At 32.0% G+C, this 18,335-nt stretch overlaps 1 protein-coding gene across 2 annotated transcripts; it reads left to right on the plus strand.

Annotated features, from left to right (window-relative positions):
* Positions 1 to 6,291: 6,291 nt before the first annotated feature.
* On the plus strand, positions 6,292 to 17,985 carry LOC100254907 (probable disease resistance protein At1g61190). 2 transcript variants are annotated; one of them, XM_010661997.3, is made up of 4 exons: positions 6,292 to 9,573; positions 10,060 to 10,578; positions 15,392 to 16,217; positions 17,446 to 17,985. In XM_010661997.3, the coding sequence occupies exon 1, from the start codon at positions 6,783 to 6,785 to the stop codon at positions 8,403 to 8,405; it is 1,623 nt and encodes a 540-aa protein (XP_010660299.1). In that variant the 5' UTR covers positions 6,292 to 6,782; the 3' UTR covers positions 8,406 to 9,573; positions 10,060 to 10,578; positions 15,392 to 16,217; positions 17,446 to 17,985. The 2 variants fall into 2 exon arrangements, with proteins under 2 accessions (XP_010660299.1, XP_010660302.1); XM_010662000.3 differs by lacking the exon at positions 15,392 to 16,217.
* The last annotated feature ends 350 nt before the right edge of the window (positions 17,986 to 18,335 follow it).

Genomic DNA, 18,335 nt, shown 5'->3' on the forward strand with positions numbered 1-18,335 from the left:
TCTAAAGGTCTAGCAACTGTGGAAGGTTGTTGTCGTACCACCCTGCCTCCACGGATGACATATTGAACATCTTGAGTAACCGTCTCATCAAGACCTCGACTCAGTATAAACGGAGACTGAATGTTCTAGCATGGGCGAATCAACGACCCAACTATAGTCAACTACATTGGTGGTGTGTCAAGAACCAATCTAAACGGTGAAGAGGTCTATGGGTCTGAGATCACTCCATCAACCTCATAGCTCTCATCCACTACTATAGGCTTTGGCTCAGAATCATCCCAACTCAACATGTGAATGCGATCATCTAGCTTAGTGAAGAAAAACTCTATTCCAACCATCATTCCTTGTTTAGAGATGTCCCTCTCTCAACCACCACCATGGCAAGTTGGTGGTCCTTGCCACACGTCTTAATAGCTCGTTCATGGAAGTCGTCCCCCACTCTAAATGAAATGTTCAGCTATTCCCAAGTGGCCAACAAGTGGTGAGAAAAAAAAAAACTTTAGTCCAAAGAAGGGTTTACAATTTATATTTTATAGTAAAATTAAATATGAAAAAAAAAGTTACTGATTTTCTTAAACCGTATTAGTTTATGAATATTGAAGGAGAGAGAGAGAGCCCTATCCTACCAAAAGGAAAATGAGAAAATGACATTGTTGGAAAGAAAATGACACGATCCTGTCATACCGAAAGAAAACGGAGAGAAAATGATAGAATCTTATCATACCAAAAGAAAAAATCATATTAATATATATTGAGTTGGAAATCAATCTCTTTGGCACAAAAGAGGCTCTAAAAAAGGCAAAAAAAATTGTTGGAGAAAGGAGTCCAAAATAATAATTCATACTAATGGATATTGAGTTGGAAATCAATCTCTTTGGCACAAAGGAAGCTTTAGAAGAGAAAACAAAACAAAAGAGAAAATAGCATTGTTGGAGGAAGAGGTTCATAACAATAATTCATATTGATAGATATTAAATTGAAACCAAGCTTTTTGGCACAAAGGAGGCTCCAAAAAGAGGAAAAAACAAACAAAATAACAAAAAAAAAATAGCATTGTTAAGAGGAAAATATCCACAACACAAAAGAGGCTCCAAAAGAGAAAAACAAAAAACAAAAAACAAAATAGACCAAAAAAAAGGAGAAAACGAAATTGTTGGAGAAAAGGTTCATAATAATAATTCATATTGATATATATTAAGCTGGAAACCAATCTCTTTGGTATAATGGAGGCTCCAAAAGAGAAAAAAAAAACAAAACAAAACAATAAAGAGAATAAAATTGTTGTTGGAAAGGATTCACAACACAAAAGAGGCTCCAAAAGAGAAAAAACAAAGCAAAAACAAATGACAAAATGGCATTTTTGGAGAAAGGTCCACAACTATAATTCATACTGATAGATATTGAGTTGGAAACCATTCTTTTGGACACAAAGGAGGCTCCAAAAAATCATATTTATTTATTAGGATTTTTTATCATCTTGGTACTAAGCAAGGGAAAGATTGAAGACTTATTGATGATATATCTTTTATTTACATCAATGCGTAATTAAATTATTAGTACCATATATTTAATTACCCAAAAGTATTGTTTGATTTATTTTTTTAAAAAAATATTACATAAAAAAATAAGGAATAAATAAATTTGACAAATCATATGATAAAATTTTATCAACTTCAAACCTAGTTTTATTTATTTTTTATTTTCTTGTTTCATTTTAATTTTTCTCAAATTATTTTAAAATCTAAATAGAGCCAGAAGACTTTCTAAGAAAAACTCATAGTGTTATTAGCTTATTTTTTACGTTCAATATGTGCTAAGAAAAGAAAAAAAAATTATTTTCTCATATTTGATTTTATCATGAAAAATATAAAAAAAGAATTCAAATATAATTATAATTAGTTGAAAACTTATATATAGAAGAGTTGAAATAAGTGAAAATAAGTTTGATATAACATTTAAAAATAATGTATAAGTTTAAATATATTTTTTTCCTTTATTTGTTTCCTTCTCATTTTCCTTGGAACCAAACATAATCTTAAAGAAAAAAATATTACAGAAAATGATTTTATCATGTTTGATTATATAATAGGAAATACGAAAGAAAATGAAATATAATTAAATTTAGAAAAAAGTGAGTTTTCACACTCATGTAAAAATAATTACAAAATAGAAATTCTCTAAAAATAATTTAAGTTTTATCCACTTACCGGTCAAAGGTGATGCATGAGATGGTGAAAGGTAGTACTTATATGATTAAAAGGTAGTACATGAATAGTCAAATGTAGTACCTTTAACTAAAAAGTGTATGAAATGCTAATTATTTTTAAATAACTATTTGAAATTTGTATTTAATAAATTTCAATTCTTATTTTGTGGTTATATATATATATATATATATATATATATATATATATATATATATATATATATATATATTAAATGGAAGTATTAAAGAAATTTAAAGAACTTTGAGGCAAAATAGAAAGTGAAGTTAGAAGGAAAACCAAATGCTTATGCACAACTAATGGGAAGGAGTGCTTTAGGTGAATTCTTAAGATATTTGAGGAACACAAAATTCAATATCAATTGCCTTACTCAAGCAACCCATGATAGAATGATGTAGCTCAAAGGAAAATTTGATATCTTGGAAAAATATATCAAAATATGCTACATAACGAAAATGTGCCCAATAGATTTTTGATTGAGTGTATGAGAACTATAATTAACTTGTGATCAATCAACAACCACAAGTAAATGATTGGTTCAACATTAATGAAGTTATGAAATATCAAGTTTACAATGATTTATTTTTAAGTTTTGATTGTGTTTACTATGCAATCATGCCTCATTACTTGAGAGCGAGCTTGGTAAAAAGGAATTCCAATACATTTTTGTGGGTTATGTTGGTGAAAGGAAATTATGGAGATATCGCGACCCTATAACTAGTTGCTCTTGCATTCAATGGACATACATGTTGGTGGGCAACACAACAAATAATAATGCCTAATACTAAAGATTTTGAAGAGAAGTTGCAAGATAAGATTGGAGAAGAAACCAATTAAAGAAAGTTAGCCCCACTTGAATATGGAAGATAATGAATTATTGAAGTTAGTTCACCAAGGACAACAGTTATATCTACAAGCCCATGATAGAGTAGCCTACATCTTGGAACCCATTGTAAGTGCAATCAAGTCAAAGAAGAAACTATATTCCAACCCCAAAGTTTGACAACAAGACAAAATCCAATCCAAGGTATGCAAATGTTGTTTTATTTGAAACACATATCATAAAAGAATGGTTGAAGCCTAAAGAAGCACCCTAGAAGATAGAATGATGAAAAGAATTAAAGGATGAGATGCACATAAAGAGGCTAGGTGATGTAAGGATGATTGTATAGATTTGGTTTGGTTTCTTCAATTAGGTGATGTATTTGTAAGTATTCCACCCCTCATCATCACTACTTGATCTTCCACCAATCTTTCCAACCCACCATTGGAATACTATAAAAAGGAAAGCATAGATCCCATTGTTCCCATCTCTCATATTGCTATGGGTGACGATAATTGTGTGGTAGACAGGTCAAGGAAATGTTGTTAGAAGAATGTGAAGAAATGGGACTAGGGAGCTAAGGTGTTGTTTGATAAAAACAGCGCTCTTTTTTAATGGTTATGTTCAAAAATTATTATTAGGGAGCAGTTTAGTAGATTTTATTTTGGATGTTGGAACTTTTTTTGCATATTAAGCTCATGTTTGGTGATGTTATTATGTTTAGTTATATGGTTCAAACAAGGGTTTCCTTGATGATAAATTAGGTCATATTGTAATGTATCAATGCATCATATCATTAATATCATCCATTTGGTACATTGAAAAAAAGAGAAAATAAATAAATAAATAAATAAATAAGAAAAAAATTAAGAAAAAAACACCATACAAAGGAAAAATAAGAAAAATATAAAAACTATATAATTTTTTAAAATTATTTTATTATAAAAAACTAAAAACGATTAAATATTTTAACTTTTTTTTTTTCTGTTGTACAATAAATTGATTTTTGCTTAAACCCTTATCCAACATTTCTTTTTGTATATCTGAATTAAAAAAATTAGACATTTAGAGTCTGTTTAACAGAGTTTTTGAAAAAGTTTTCTGTTTTTAAAAATAGAAAATAATTTTTAAAAATTCATAACATTGTTTGGTTATTGTTCTTTGTTTCCAGATTTTAAAAATAAAATGAAATGAAGAACACCTTTTAGAAAATAAGTAAAAGTTGTTTTCGACTGGTTTTTAAAAATAATAGAAAAACACATACACTCTATTATTTATCTTCTACATAGAATTATTATTTTTCAATTTTTTTTTTGCTAGGCAAATTAACTCCAAATTAAATAAAACTTAATGCGTTGGATTTATTAACAAGTCTATTAATTTCTAAAAATAATGAAAAAAATTAAATAATAAACTTATTAATACCATAAATTTATGATTATAATAAAATATCATTTTTCTAACATATAATAAAGTAGTATATTTTCAACTAAAAATATAATTTATGATTTTATTATAATATTACTATTTATGTTTTAGTAAAAACTATATATTTTTCATTTATTTGTAATTACCAAATTATTTTCATTTTCAATAAGACTTCAATTAAATTAAATTAATTAATATTATATAAATTGAATTTAAAATGTTTTTACAAAATCAAAACAATTTTTTTAAAAAAAAAAACAATTTATTAGAACAAGTCTTTTTTTATTTTTATTTTTAAAATCCTTTTATAAAAATAACTTACCAAATATCCTTAATTTTATAAAACATTTAAAAACTTTATTTTTTATTTTTTTAACTTAAAAAAAAGTTTCTACAAAAGAGCATGAGAAATCATGATAAAATAAAAAATTTAAAAAAAATTAATTAAAGTACTTATTTGACTTATATTAAAAATGAATATTAAAATTATTTTTATCTTATAGAAATTTTTGTTTCACTACAATAAAAAAAATTGTTTCATAATTTTAAAAAATTATTTATCTTTAACTCATATATAATTGTAAATTTAATTTTTATTTTTAATAAGACTTAATTTGAATCTGATTTCATATTATTATAAATTAATTTTATAAAATTTTTATAAAATAAAAGTAATACATTGTCTTTAAAAACAATACAAATTCTTTCATTCAAACAAATTTCTTTTTTTAAAAAAAAAAAAATCTATTTTTTAAAACATCTTGTCAAATGCTCTAATTTTTTAAAAATTCTAAAAAAACTGTTTTTGGTTCTTTATTTTAAAAATAATTTTAAAAACACTACCAAACGGGCCCTTAATCTTCGTCAAACTCATCGCAAAAATATGATTTATTAATTTAAAATTGAAAAAAAAATTGATATTCTTCTTATATAATTATGGAACATGAATTTTTTAAAATAAAGGTAAAAATAGAAATGTCTGCAAAAACACTTGAGATGTGGGTACAAAAACATTTTGGTTTTGGATACCAAATTATACATACATTCCAATCTAAAAGGGGTTAAAAATCACAATTTGGTTTAAAAATTATCTGGTGATTACATCTAATATGGGGTGCATGAACCAACGCTTTCTTTTTTTCTTTTTTCTTTTTTATTTTTATTTTTATTTTATTTTTTATTTTTTATTATCTATATTATTTTAATTAAAGGATATTTTTGGAATCTTAACATGTTATTTGGCTAATGGACTTTAAGGAAATTTTTTTCTTTTTCTATCATCCTTTATAAGAGTCATGCCTTTCAAAGTCATTGTGACAGATCCAATAATTTTTGGGAGAATTATCTAGGGGTTGATGGGCCTCCAAATTAATAAAAGGTTCATATAACTCTTCAAATTGAGTTGAAGGATATGAAATAGTAATGGACAAATATACCCTTTAAGAACACATATAAAATATTTTATAAAATTAAGTTAAATAATTTTTTTTCAAAAATACTAAATTAAATAAAAGTAGTTTTAAAAAATATTAAATTAAATAAAAGTATTTTAAAAAATATTAAATTACATAAAAGTATTTTTTAAAAATATTAAATTAAATAAAAAATATTTTTTTTTTCTCAAAATCAACAAAGGGCATTTTTGAAAATACTGAAGGATGATATCCTTCAACTTAATTTCCATATTTTCATTGAGTCTTGGGCTCAATTTAAAAAATTACATGGACCTTTTATTAATTTGGGCTATCTACCCCAAAACATAATTCTCCCATTTTTTTTTTTTCCTTTCTGTTTTTTCTGTCATACAAACTTTGAAGCACGCCTTGACCCGACCAAAGAAAACACAATCCGAGAGCGGATTTGGTTTCAGGTTGAACTTTTAATGATAGGAAATGGTTTGACCTTTCTTTCCTGACCCTCTACCCTGCAACTCCTATTCTCCATTTCCATTTTCCATTTTCATTTTCATCTTGCTGCAGAGAACTCTCTCTTCTCCTCTGATTGTGGTGACTGCCTTTCATTTTCTTGTTTTCTTTCTCACCAGCCCATTCTCAGTCCTTATTGATCTTATATTCAGTTTCACTATCCCTGCTTCACTCCCCAAACACCATTTTCATTATCATTTTTCTGATGTGGGTCTCGCTCTGCTCCTTTTCCTGATAAAAGTCTCAATTTCCTTAATATCGGTCTCGGCAATACTGATTCCCATATCTGGCAGCCTGTGGTTGCTTTACCCCTGGTGTTTTTTGTTTTCTGTCATTTGTGGTCCAAAAGAGGGGGAAAAAAAAAAGAATCCCAAGTAGAAAATGGTAGAAATTGTTGTTTCGGTTGCAGCAAAAGTTTCAGAGTACCTGGTCGCTCCAGTTGGACGTCAGCTGGGTCACTTGTTTAACTACCGCACCAACGTTGAGGACCTCTCTCAACAGGTTGCCAAGCTGAGGGATGCCAGGGCTAGGCAGCAGCATTCTGTGGATGAAGCTATTAGGAAGGGACATAAAATCGAGGATGATGTTTGCAAGTGGTTTACACGTGCTGATGGGTTCATACAAGTTGCTTGCAAATTCCTAGAAGAAGAGAAGGAAGCACAGAAGACTTGTTTCAATGGGTTGTGCCCTAATTTGAAGTCCCGGTACCAGCTAAGCAAGGAAGCAAGGAAGAAGGCAGGGGTTGCTGTTGAAATCCATGGAGATGGCCAATTTGAGAGGGTATCCTATCGTCCCCCTCTGCTAGAGATAGGGTCTGCACCTCCCAAAGCTAGCAAAGTTTTAGAATCTAGAATGTTGACTTTGAATGAAGTTATGAAGGCCTTAAGGGATGCTGATATCAACACAATCGGGATATGGGGAATGGGTGGCGTCGGGAAGAACACGTTGGTGAAACAAGTGGCTGAACAAGCTGCGCAAGAGAAGCTATTCGACAAGGTGGTCATGACATCTGTGTTCCAGACTCCAGACTTCAGAAGAATTCAAGGAGAAATTGCAGACATGCTAGGTATGAAATTTGAGGAGGAGAGTGAACAGGGAAGAGCAGCTCGACTACATCGGAAGATCAACGAAGAGAAGACCATCCTCATTATCTTGGATGATATTTGGGCGGAACTTGAGTTGGAGAAAATAGGAATTCCTTCTCCAGACAACCACAAGGGATGCAAATTAGTGCTAACTTCTAGAAATAAACACGTCTTATCAAATGAGATGAGTACTCAAAAGGATTTTGGAGTTGAACATTTACAAGGAGATGAAGCATGGATTTTATTTAAGAATATGGTGGGTGATTCCATTGAGAATCCAGATTTGCTACTTATAGCAACTGATGTAGCAAAAGAATGCACGGGTTTGCCAATTGCAATAGTAACAGTGGCAAAGGCATTGAAAAACAAGAATGTGTCTATTTGGAAGGATGCCCTGAAACAACTGAAAACGCAAACCTCTACAAACATAACAGGAATGGGAACAAAGGTATACTCAACTCTGAAGTTGAGCTACAAACACTTGGAGGGAGATGAAGTGAAGTCATTGTTCTTGCTTTGTGGTCTATTTTCTAATTATATTGATATTAGGGACTTGTTGAAATATGGTATGGGTCTGCGATTATTTCAAGGAACTAATACATTGGAGGAAGCAAAAAATAGAATAGAGACATTGGTTGACAACCTCAAAGCCTCAAATTTGTTACTAGAAACACGCTATAACGCAGTTTTTAGAATGCATGATGTTGTTCAGAATGTTGCCATAGAAATTGCATCCAAGGAGCATCACGTGTTTACATTCCAGACAGGTGTTAGAATGGAAGAATGGCCAAATATGGATGAACTCCAAAAGTTCACCATGATATATCTGGACTGCTGTGATATTCGTGAACTTCCAGAAGGGCTGGTATGTCCAAAGCTTGAACTTTTGAATGTTATTCAAACCACAATTCGTCTCTGAAAATCCCAAACACGTTTTTTGAAGGGATGAAACAACTCAAAGTATTAGACTTCACTAATATGCATCTTCCATCACTACCCTCATCACTTCACTGCCTTGCAAATCTTCGAACATTGTGTTTGGATGCATGCAAGTTGGGAGACATTACTATAATTGCAGAGCTAAAGAAATTAGAAATTCTTAGCCTCATGGATTCTGATATTGAACAGTTGCCCAGAGAATTATCACAGTTGACTCATCTAAGGCTGTTGGATTTGAAGGGTTCTTCCAAACTAAAAGTAATTCCACCAGATGTCATATCAAGCTTGTCCCAGTTAGAGGATTTGTGTATGGAAAATAGCTATACTCAATGGGAGGTGGAAGGAAAGAGTAATGCTTACCTTGCTGAGTTGAAGCATTTGTCTTATTTAACCACTTTAGACATACAAATACCAGATGCCAAGTTGTTTCCAAAAGACGTAGTCTTCGATAATTTGATGAAATATAGAATATTTGTAGGTGATGTCTGGAGCTGGGAAGAAAACTGTGAAACCAATAAAACATTGAAGCTCAACGAGTTCGATACAAGCCTTCATCTGGTGGAAGGTATAAGCAAGTTGTTGAGAGAACCGAAGATCTACACTTGCATGACTTGCGTGGCACTACTAATATTCTTTCCAAATTAGATAGGCAGTGCTTTCTTAAATTAAAGCATCTTAATGTTGAAAGCAGTCCAGAGATTCGATCTATCATGAACTCGATGGATCTGACTCCATCACATCATGCCTTTCCTGTGATGGAGACATTGTTTCTTAGACAGCTGATTAACTTGCAAGAAGTATGCCATGGCCAATTTCCATCAGGGTCCTTTGGTTTCTTGAGAAAAGTAGAAGTGGAAGATTGTGATAGCTTGAAATTTCTCTTCTCATTGTCCATGGCTAGAGGCCTTTCACGACTCAAAGAAATAACAATGACTAGATGCAAGAGTATGGGTGAGATTGTTCCCCAAGGAAGGAAAGAAATAAAAGATGGGGATGATGCTGTTAATGTGCCTTTGTTCCCTGAATTGAGATACTTGACGTTACAGGACTTACCCAAGCTCATTAATTTCTGCTTTGAGGAGAACCTGATGCTTTCCAAGCCTGTAAGCACAATTGCTGGTCGTAGTACATCACTTTTCAACCAAGCGGTATGTCAAACCTTGATAATCCTTTCTTGCTACTTGTTTTTTTAATCACTTCAATTTAAATAATGCTACTCTTGTCCAAGTGTTTGAAGACTACCCACTTAATTGATTCAAGTCAGCAAGTCTCTCTTCATTTAAATACCAAAACCTTTCATTTTTAATCCCTCTTCTGACAAGAATGCACCAGCAAGATAAAATATCCCCTATCCAAACAGAGCCTATGAGGTTGTTTGGGTGCTATATCCAAATGAAATCTAGCCCTTACCAATCTGTCCTGCTTAGTCAATTGAACTTTGGATGGGTTGACCCCATCCAATGGAAGATTAATGCCACACATATGCAACTTAAGTTGGATGATCTTAAATCGAATGAAGTTATATATTAGCATGCATTGGATTGTATTTATTTTCAGTATATATTTATTGCAATTTTATGCATATAATGTAATACATCAGTGTTCTTATGCTCTTGGAGGTTCTCATGCTATAGGAGGTATGGAATGGCCAACTTTCGCTTTCTTTCGGCAATCTCCGGTCTCTAATGATGCAGAATTGCATGTCACTATTGAAAGTATTCCCATCCAGTTTGTTCCAAAGCTTACAGAATTTGGAAGTACTAAAAGTGGAAAACTGTAATCAACTTGAAGAAATATTTGATCTTGAAGGGCTAAATGTTGATGGTGGACATGTTGGGCTCCTCCCCAAGTTAGAAGAAATGTGTTTGACTGGTTTACCTAAGTTGAGCCATATATGGAACAAAGACCCTCGAGAAATTTTGTGCTTCCAAAACCTGAAATGGTTGGAAGTGTGTGAATGTGACAGCTTCAGATATACTTTCCCTTCTTCTATGGCCTCAGGTTCCATAGGCAATATCATATTTCCTAAATTAACCCATATTTCACTGGAATTTTTGCCCAGGCTGACAAGTTTCTCTCCTGGATATCATACTCTCCAAAAGCTTGACCATGCAGACCTTGATATCCCTTTTGCAATGCTCTTCAATGAAAGGGTCAGTTTATCTCTTAGAATCCTTTTCTTTTTACTTGTTATAATTTTAATTTTCCTTTTAGCACTGTTCAGAATCAAATTATTGTAGGAAAAGAACAAAAATCTAGATTGAATCTCGCATTTGGAACGCTTTAAATATCATGCACTTTTCTATTTATTTTTAAATGAATTTCATCCAAGTTCTGCTATTTTCTGACTGGAATTCTCTTTATTTATTATTTTTTGATCGGTAAAAGGCAAAATGTATTAAAAAGCAATTGGAATTCTCTTTATAAGTTCTATTGGTTTTAAACAATGAAATTTTCTTTTCTTTGCCCAATTCTGGCTGGTTGTAAACGTGAGTATTTTTCTCATATGACTCGTGTGTCCTTTGTGTTCTTATCTCGATTATTAAGAAAATATAAGATAACAAAATGATGGAATGAATTCCGCAGTTGCATTCCCTAGGTTGGAGTCATTAAATATATTGGGCCTGGATCATGTAAAAAAGATATGGCAGTAACACTTCCTCAAGATTCCTCTCCCAAACTAAAAGACGTGAACATAATTTTGCAACAACCCCCGCTCTCAACCTTGCATTGTGATATCCCACATTAGATAGGGGAAACAGTTTTTGGCACTATTTATGTATGAATTCCTCTTAACCATATAGACGTGTTTTAAAATTGTAAGAGGTCATTAGGCCCAGAAAGAACAATATCTACACAATTAAGAGTGGGTCATTACTAATAGCATCAAAGCCAATCCTTGACCCTGATGTGAGAGTTTGTTTGGCCTTATAAGGGGTGTATGTCTGTTTGACTTTGTAATCCTATGGAACACAATAAGGACATTGTGTCCGCATTAGGGTGGGGGGGTGCATGGGGCGAGGGAGGATGGGGGGTGTTGATTGTGATATCCTGTATCGGATGGGGGGAAAAAGTTCTTAGTTTTATATATGTATGAGTTCTTCTTAACCATGTTGACATGTTTTAAAGTCATGAGGGCTCCTTAGGCTTAAAGTGGATAATATCTACATAGTTAAGAGCGAGTTGTTACAAATATTCTATGAAGAAGTAGTGAATATTTTTCCATTTAGGATTATGAAAAGTTTACAAAGTCTACAATTTTTGGAACAAGTGGATTGTAACTCATCAGAAGAGATTTTTTATATGAAATGGATAAATGTGAATGAAGTTGTAATGGTCACTTAGCTAAGTGCATGACTTGATTCTAGGAGATATATACCAAAAGTTAGGAAAAAATGGAATAAGAATCCTTATGGACTTCTTAGCTTTCAAAACTTACAATTACTAGAAGTTGATAATTGTGATAGTCTAAAATCCTTTTTCTAGCCTCTTTAGTTAGACATCTTGTGCAACTTTAGTAGTGGGTGTCAAATTGTTGTTGACTAGAAGTCTTTAAGGCTAACAATCATTATACAAAGGTACATGACATTTTAATATCTTTCACTTAACCGTATTTAAACTATTGGATGAAAGATGATTATTCCACTATATCATAGAAAATATTATAGAGGATAGAAAAATAGATACAACCATAGAACCATAAAAGATCTCATATTTCCTTACACTTTGTATCTATATCTTGAATCGTAAGCCAAATCTTCACTAGGTGTCTCCCATTCTTTCTCATACCTCTATCTAATACATTTAGTCTTCACAAATATGTCTCTATGCATGTCATAAGTACTTTTTCCTTTTATAACCCATAATATTGACTAATATATTCCTAAGAACTTTCTCTATTTTACAAGGAAATCTAATATTCTAATGACAATCAAGATTGAAATTATTTTATACATTATTCTCTATCAAAAGGATTATATTCCAATTAGAAATTTAAGATACTATCCAATAATCTCTACTTTAGATCAAATTCCATAAATTCAATCTTCCAATTTTCTATGATACAAGCTTTTAGTGCACATGACTTGCAATTTCTACCACTTCGCAATTTTCATTTTTCAAGATGTGATAAGTATATAAGAGAAACTACATTTGTTCCGGATAACAAAATGCATGTTTCCTATATCACATTCCAATGAGAGAATAATTGACTTCACCATCAATTAAAATTTCTTTTGTAATCCTCTTTTGTGTTTTGTTATCTTTGGCTCTTTAGAAATCTCTAGTTGAGCTTTGCTACACTTGTTGCATAGACAGAAACTTTGAGGTTAACATATATATTACTGCAAGAACACAAAGAAAAACAATCAACTCATAAAGATACCGAAGGTTTTAATATGACTTAATCAACCATGCCTACATCCACATACAAATGACAGATAAGAGAGAATCATTCCACTATATCATAGAAAATGCATTCTACTATATTATAGAAAATATTATAGAATATAGAAAAATATATATATCTACCACTAAGGGCTCACAGATGTCCCCCATTCTTCCTTACATCTCTATCTAATACGTAGCCTTCATAAATACATCTTCATCTCATAACTTTTTCTCCTCATAACATAGAATATTTATAGAGATATTTTTCACAACTTTTCCCTTTCTATAAGGAAATTTAATATTACAATAACATATCAATATGGTAAATATTTTATTTAATATTCTTTATAAAAAAAAATATATATCAATTAGGAATTTGAATCATTTTCTAATACAAATTGTGGCATAAGAGGGTATTGTTGTGAAGGAAAATATAATAAAGAAACAGGGCCTAGGTTTGTATCTCTTGAACTAAACTCTTATGAACTTTACGGTCTAGCTCAACTCAAGAGTTTCTATAAGGAAGACATATTTTGGAATGGCGTTTTTCTGTTGAAATAACATAAGGTGGACAGATGTTAGAGTCCATGCATTTGAATAAATAATTCCAATATTCCAAGAGTACATTTTGGAGGAAAATTCCAACATTCAGTGGCTCCTTTTCTTGGTCTAATTGGCAAAGAGCCTCAGTCTTCATCTCTTCGAATTTCTTTAAATTTTATATTAATGATCACATAAATTTTAAGGTAGGACTTATACTAATTCTTTGATCAAATTGATTTTTTTTCATCTAATTGTAAAGGTTTGTTAAGGTACTTGAGGATTGTGGGACTTGAGGTAATCCAAACTGATAGTGCATTAGACTTTTTAGATTAAGTTAACAATTTTGTTCTATCCATCCTGGTTTGCACTATGACCTACACTCTTTGTGAAGATTCAATGTTACTACAGAATTAACTTGGAATTAAATAGGTAAGTATTATTGAGTTAATTGCAAATAATGACATAAAAGACGGAGTGGATTTATATGAAAATTGGGAATAAAATTAATTTGGAAAGAATTTTAAATTAAGAATTTAAAAAGGAAAATCTTTTCAAATAATAAAAACGATTTACAAAAAAAAAATTAACTTGAAAATTTTGAAAGGAAAATCTTTCCAAATCTTTGAAAAAATCGGAAAGGAATTTAATTTAAGGATTTAAAAAGGAGAATGTTTCTAAATCTTTTTGAACTTAAAAAAGAAAATCTTTCCGAATTTATTAATATTCTTAAGTTTCTTAAATTGTTTTTTTAATAAATATGAAATCTTTCCAACATCTTTCTACGATTCTTAAGTTTCCTAAATTGTTTTTCAATAACATATGATTTCTAAATTAATTGCAAGTCCATTAGTTTTTCTCTATATATGCCTATTGGGAGAGTTCTCTTAAGAACTTATGTACCTAAGCTTTTAGGTCAATTCTTTTGCGCTTAACCCAAAATTCTTAGATTGTTTGTGATTCTTTTTATTGGGTTCATGAGAGAGATTCACATCCCCTCAAGATGTTGAGAGAGATTCCCAATGGTGTTGCATCACGGATATGTGATTAGGTGTAGGTTCAGGGGTGTAATTCTCAGGGAATAGCAATCATCAGGTAAATTTGTGTACCTTTTCTTTGTATTTAGTGGATTGTAGCTCTACGGTCTTTGATATTGTGTTTTTTACATCTGCAAAGTCTCTTTAATGTAAGACAGATAGATGTTCAATGTCCCACATTGGTAGATTACTAACATTGGTTAGGCCTTATTTTAAGGGCTACCTCTATCTCCCATTAGCTTAAGCTTTTGGGAGTGTATGTGGTCCCACATCATTTGGTATCATAGTGAGGTTTGGCTTTACTCACCACATGCTCGCCAACGTAAACGTCAGCTATTGAGTTGAGGTGTCTGATATAGGGCAAACGAAAGTCTAACATCCTACATCAGCTAATTACTAACATTGGTTGAGCCTTATATGAGGGGCTACCTCTACCCTCCACTAGCTTAATTTTTGGGGGTGTATGTGCTCTCGCATCATTCTGGGAGACTTTATGGGTGTTTTTCCAAGTAAACCATCATCTTTTATTCTTAAAGAGAAATTTTAAAAATAAATTTTTTGACCAAAAAGTAAGAACTACCTATTCACCCCCTGTAGGTATTCTATAAGCAAGATCTAGAATGTTCACAAAGCCGTAGATTTATGTTCTATGACTAAAATATAAGATAAAATCAATTGTGCATTCATTATTAATTTCCTTAAGGGATCACATTAGATTACTTCTGTGCCATGATTATTTAATATTTCCAAACCTATAAAATATGCTAATAGGAACTTAATGAAATGGAAATCATTTTAGCTGATGAATTTTCTATATATTTCATCAAAGAATCTATTGCAGGAATTTGATCAAATATCAGTAACATATTGTATTGATTTTGTCAAACTGTTTGCTTGAATTAGGGGAGTAGAAGTGTAATTCTTTGTAGATATGGATACTTTATTTATGTAGTAATTGTAAATTTGATGGAACATATTTATTTTGTCTGAGATTTCCCAGGTTGCATTCCCTTGGAAGAATTGATACTGGATGGCAGTAGAATCATAGAAATATGGCAAGAGCAATTTCCAGTGGAGTCCTTTTGCAGACTAAGGGTTCTGAGTATATGTGAGTATAGAGATATTTTGGTTGTCATTCCATCTTCTATGCTTCAAAGATTACATACGCTGGAAAAACTCACTGTGAGAAGCTGTGGTTCAGTGAAAGAGGTAGTCCAACTTGAGGGACTTGTTGATGAGGAAAATCATTTCAGAGCACTTGCAAGGTTAAGGGAATTAGAGTTGAATGATCTGCCTGAGCTGAAATATTTGTGGAAGGAAAATTCTAATGTAGGCCCTCATTTTCAAAATCTTGAGATTCTTAAAATATGGGATTGTGACAACTTGATGAATTTGGTGCCATCCTCAGTGTCTTTCCATAATCTAGCAAGTCTAGACATATCCTACTGTTGCAGTCTGATAAATTTGCTACCACCCTTGATAGCTAAAAGTCTGGTGCAACACAAAATATTCAAAATAGGTAGATCAGATATGATGAAGGAAGTAGTTGCCAATGAAGGAGAGAACGCAGGAGATGAAATTACTTTCTGCAAATTGGAAGAAATTGAGCTTTGTGTTTTGCCAAACCTCACAAGCTTCTGTTCAGGGGTTTATTCATTATCATTCCCAGTCTTGGAACGTGTGGTGGTGGAAGAATGCCCTAAGATGAAAATTTTCTCTCAGGGCCTCTTGGTTACACCAAGGCTAGACAGAGTAGAAGTTGGAAATAATAAAGAGCATTGGAAGGATGACCTTAACACCACTATCCACCTGTTATTTAACACATGGTACGTGCTGATTCATCAATCTTCATTGTGTCCCTTAACTTTTATGGTGATCTTGTTTGTAGTGCAGTAGAAATTTTTTATGTTCCATTTATAGATGGATGCTTTTCCTAGCATAAAATTTGTTTAGTAGCTTAGAATAATTGCAATTGAAGTGTAGCTGAACAACCCCTGTCTTGAATCACCAAATTAAGGTGGGCCTCTCTGGCCAATGTTACAAAGATCAGTCTAGTCAGAGGCATATTCCAAGCACATTTCTTTCACTAAAGGAATTGAAAGCAAGTCAGAACCATGGTTCATTTTTAAGTGTTCAATTGTCAAAACCGTGCTCCCAGTCAACATCAAATAACCCACAACTGCAAATTATTGGGACTTCCCTTGATTTATAATTTTTTCCTAATGAATGTACCTACTAATCATGCATAACTTCACTGATTCTCACCTTTTCTACTCTCATGTTCAATGTGTGCTGAATTTCCAGGATTTGGACACTGCATTGACTTCTCTAATTCATTTGTATTTCAATAATGGTAGGACCTTTCATCTTCACTGTCTATTTCTTAGGTGCAGAGGATGAGTATTAAGCTTTTCTTCACTTTCAGTGAATGTTAAACAGTGTTGCTGTCAGAGAGACACTGCCAATCTTGTTTGATTCATTAAGATCAAAGTCAACTGCAATTCGTACTTAACATGTTATTGTTATACCTATTAGCAGCCATCAAAATGAAAGCTTGTGGCTCTTTTCTGAAATATTTATCCTATGATCAAGGAAATGCTATTGCAGAATGTTTTATTCATATATTTTGAAATAAATATGAAAGCTCTATTCAGAAACATAAGAGGTTCTTCGAATTGTATATCACATGAAAAACCCAGTGAGAATGGTCTCTTATTATAGAATGTCACTGTTATTGAGCTTTCCAATGCTAGATGCTTTGTGATATTTTGATGCTGGGATGTGTAAATACCCTGAATCTGAGATGTAGCCTAACCTTCTCTAAGCCAATGCCGGATACCAGGATGTTGTGTCATTCTGATTGCTTAATACCATGATTTCAATTTCGCTGTTATCATGTTGAATTGATTATTTTATTAGCTAATAAATCAATCAACTTAAAGGGATGTTTTGGAATAAATTGAAAATGATGCTATTTGTGAATACAAATTTTATGTAATCTGCTTGATCATATTTTGAACTCCCACTCATAGTATTGTGTTTGTTTTCTTTTAGGCGATTGTGATCTTGAGATTGTGGAATTGGGAGCTGCTTCAGCAATGCGATTACACCATGTCTAGTTCTTGTGCAACTTCAGTTGCTGCTGTTGTCAAGTTGTGGGGTTGAGGAAATTGTTGCAAAGGAAAATGGGATAGAGACAATGCCTAGTTTTGTATTTCCTGAACTGAAGAATCTGACACTTCACCATCTAGTACCCAGGAATACATACTTTGGAATGGCCATTGTTGAAACAACTTAGAGTGGATAAATATTTTAAAGTCAACTTATGTGGATACAGAATTCCAACATTCCAAGGAATACATCTGGAGGGAAACTCCAACATACAACAGCCCCCTATCATGGCCCAACAGGCAAGAGCCCTGTCTTCATCTCTTCAAGTTTCTTTAAATTTTAGATCAATAATTCTTGATATGCCAGCACCATGCATATAGAAACATAAATATGATTGACTTGGGAAAATTTATGTCATACTCTTTGAATAGTAGAAAATAATCCTGAATGTAGTGTAAGATTTACACTACTACTCTGATCAAATTGACTTTTTTTCCCCTCTTGGGCACAAGAGGGACTCATCTAATCATAAAGGTTTGATAATTTATTGTTGAATAGAACATGATTTTAATTACTTGAGGATTGCGGGACTTGAGGTAATCCAAACCCTTGGACTTGTGCTCTATTATTAAAAAGTGTCAGTCACATTAGCTTTATTACTGTGGCAATCATTATTAATTTCCTTAGGGGATCACATAGGATTACTCCTACCACTATTATTTCATATTTCCAAGCCTATAAATAGGAACTTGATGAAAATGGAGATCATTTTAGCTGATGAATTTCTTATATATTTCTTGAAAGAAATCTATTAGGAGAATTTGGTCAGGGGA

Source organism: Vitis vinifera, chromosome 14 (genome assembly GCF_030704535.1).
Source record: "Vitis vinifera cultivar Pinot Noir 40024 chromosome 14, ASM3070453v1".
NCBI lineage: Eukaryota > Viridiplantae > Streptophyta > Magnoliopsida > Vitales > Vitaceae > Vitis > Vitis vinifera.